The sequence below is a fragment of the Cebus imitator genome, unplaced genomic scaffold (assembly GCF_001604975.1).
Source record: "Cebus imitator isolate Cc_AM_T3 unplaced genomic scaffold, Cebus_imitator-1.0 Scaffold86, whole genome shotgun sequence".
NCBI lineage: Eukaryota > Metazoa > Chordata > Mammalia > Primates > Cebidae > Cebus > Cebus imitator.
In genome coordinates, this window is record NW_016107401.1 from 6,417,584 (window position 1) to 6,419,856 (window position 2,273).

Below are 2,273 nucleotides of genomic sequence, written 5' to 3' on the forward strand. Positions count from 1 at the left end.
GCGCGAACCCTCCGGCGGCGGCGGCCCGGGGGGCAAGGGCGGCTTCGGGGCACGGGCGCGCGGCTTCGGCGGGGGTGGCCGGGGCCGGGGGCGCGGCGGCGGGGACTGCAGGGATCGCGGCGGCGGCGGGCAGCGGCGGGGCGGAGTGGCCAAGAGCAGGAGCCGCCGCAGGAAGGGCGCCATGGTGGTGTCGGTGGAGCCGCACCGGCACGAGGGCGTCTTCATCTACCGCGGGGCGGAGGACGCGCTGGTCACGCTGAACATGGTTCCCGGCCTGTCGGTGTACGGCGAGAGGCGCGTCACGGTGACCGAGGGCGGCGTGAAGCAGGAGTACCGCACGTGGAACCCGTTCCGCTCCAAGCTGGCCGCGGCCATCCTGGGCGGGGTGGACCAGATCCACATCAAGCCCAAGTCCAAGGTGCTGTACCTGGGCGCCGCGTCGGGCACCACCGTCTCCCACGTCTCCGACATCATTGGCCCGGACGGCCTGGTCTACGCCGTCGAGTTCTCCCACCGCGCAGGCCGCGATCTGGTCAACGTGGCCAAGAAGCGCACCAACATCATCCCGGTCCTGGAGGACGCGCGGCACCCGCTCAAGTACCGCATGCTCATCGGGATGGTGGACGTGATCTTCGCCGACGTGGCCCAGCCCGACCAGTCCCGCATCGTGGCCCTGAACGCCCACACCTTCCTGCGCAACGGGGGCCACTTTCTCATCTCCATCAAGGCCAACTGCATCGACTCCACTGCATCCGCCGAGGCTGTGTTTGCTTCTGAGGTGAGGAAGTTGCAGCAGGAGAACTTGAAGCCTCAAGAGCAGCTGACCCTGGAGCCTTATGAGAGGGACCACGCCGTGGTGGTCGGAGTCTACCGGCCTCTTCCCAAGAGCAGCAACAAGTAGCACCCAGCTGAGGCCCGCCTGCCATCTCCCCAAGCCTGTGTTGTGTTTGCTGTTATTTTCTATGTGTTTTCTTTGTGCGTGTTTTCTTCTGTTGTTTTTCTATTAAACTGCGTAAAGAAACGGTACTCGTCTGTATGGTGATGCCAGGCTAGGTTTTGCTGCAGTCACAATCAACCCCCAAATCCCAGTGGCCTAAACCAGCTGCTGTTAGGGTCCCATCAAGCAGCAGCCTGGGAGCTGTGCTCATTCTAATCACTCAGGTCCCCGATTCCCCAGGGCCCTATTTTCACACATGCTCCCTCCATCCCTAGGGCAGAGGATAGAGCTGGGGAATTGCTAATAAGTTTTTAAACTTCCCCTTGGAACTAATGGTGCACTTCTGCTCACATTGGCCAAGTCACATGACCAAGCCTGACTCCAGGGAAGGACACTGAATATTGATGGACAGTAATACCGTCAAACACACCAACCATCAGACTCACAGCCAAAGTCTTAACCACGGTAAGTTTTTAGTACTTTAGTCTTCAACTAAGTCCTTTTGCATTCACTGTTAGAGTGAATAATAAATAAATGTATGAATGTTAAATGTATTTCTCACACCAGCCCTGAGATGGCTCTGTTAGCACTTGCATATTACATGTGAAGGTAAACTGGCTGCCCAACCTTACACAGCCAGTAAGGAGGTAGCGCTTAAATGGCAGCTTTTGGGGCTCTAAATCCATTGCTATTTCCTCAGCACCAGGAGGATCTTGTCTCTGGCCCCTAACCCCTATGGCATGCACGGGACACACTTAGAGCAGGGCCCTGTGACCTTATTGTGTTCTTTCACCCTCCCCTGTCCCCCACTGGGCTACCCCTTTGTTTGTTTTCACAATAACAAAACAAGGTAGGGGCAGGATGTGGGTCTAGCTAGCAGACTGTCTCCACTGCAGGGCAAATCATACCCTGAGTGGCACTACCAAGTGTCTGGCAGAACAGGCAGAGAAATGACTGCCAGAAAGATGTGCCATGTCTTTGCAAGGCATGTTCTGCAGTTCCCAAGATGCTGGTCTCAGTACCTTGGGGTCTCTCTCCAAAGCAACCCAAAGAGAAGGGAGAGTGGGTAATACAAGGAGGGCTGAGAATGCCCCCAAGGCTTAGTATATCCCTCCAAGCCAGACCTAAGGAAGGCCTTTCATTCATTCATGCATGCATACATTAAAAAAAATATATAATAATCCCCACTGCCAAAGTCATCAACATTTAGTCTTTGAATGATTGCTCACTAATGTATCATTTGGAGGGTGGGTTTGCCTTTCTGAAGATGTGCTTGGGCAGCAATTGTGGTTAGTCTGCTTTTTCTGAAGGCATACTTCTTGAACAACAACAAAGG

General features: G+C 55.5%; 1 protein-coding gene across 1 annotated transcript in view; it reads left to right on the forward strand.

Annotated features, from left to right (window-relative positions):
• The window catches only part of FBLL1 (fibrillarin like 1), a 1,171-nt gene extending 147 nt beyond the window's left edge, over nucleotides 1–1,024 (forward strand). The window contains exon 2 of the mRNA XM_037740630.1: nucleotides 13–1,024. Within this exon, the coding sequence (XP_037596558.1) occupies nucleotides 13–901 (889 nt within the window). The 3' untranslated portion in view covers nucleotides 902–1,024. The remainder of the gene's footprint in view (nucleotides 1–12) is intronic.
• The last annotated feature ends 1,249 nt before the right edge of the window (nucleotides 1,025–2,273 follow it).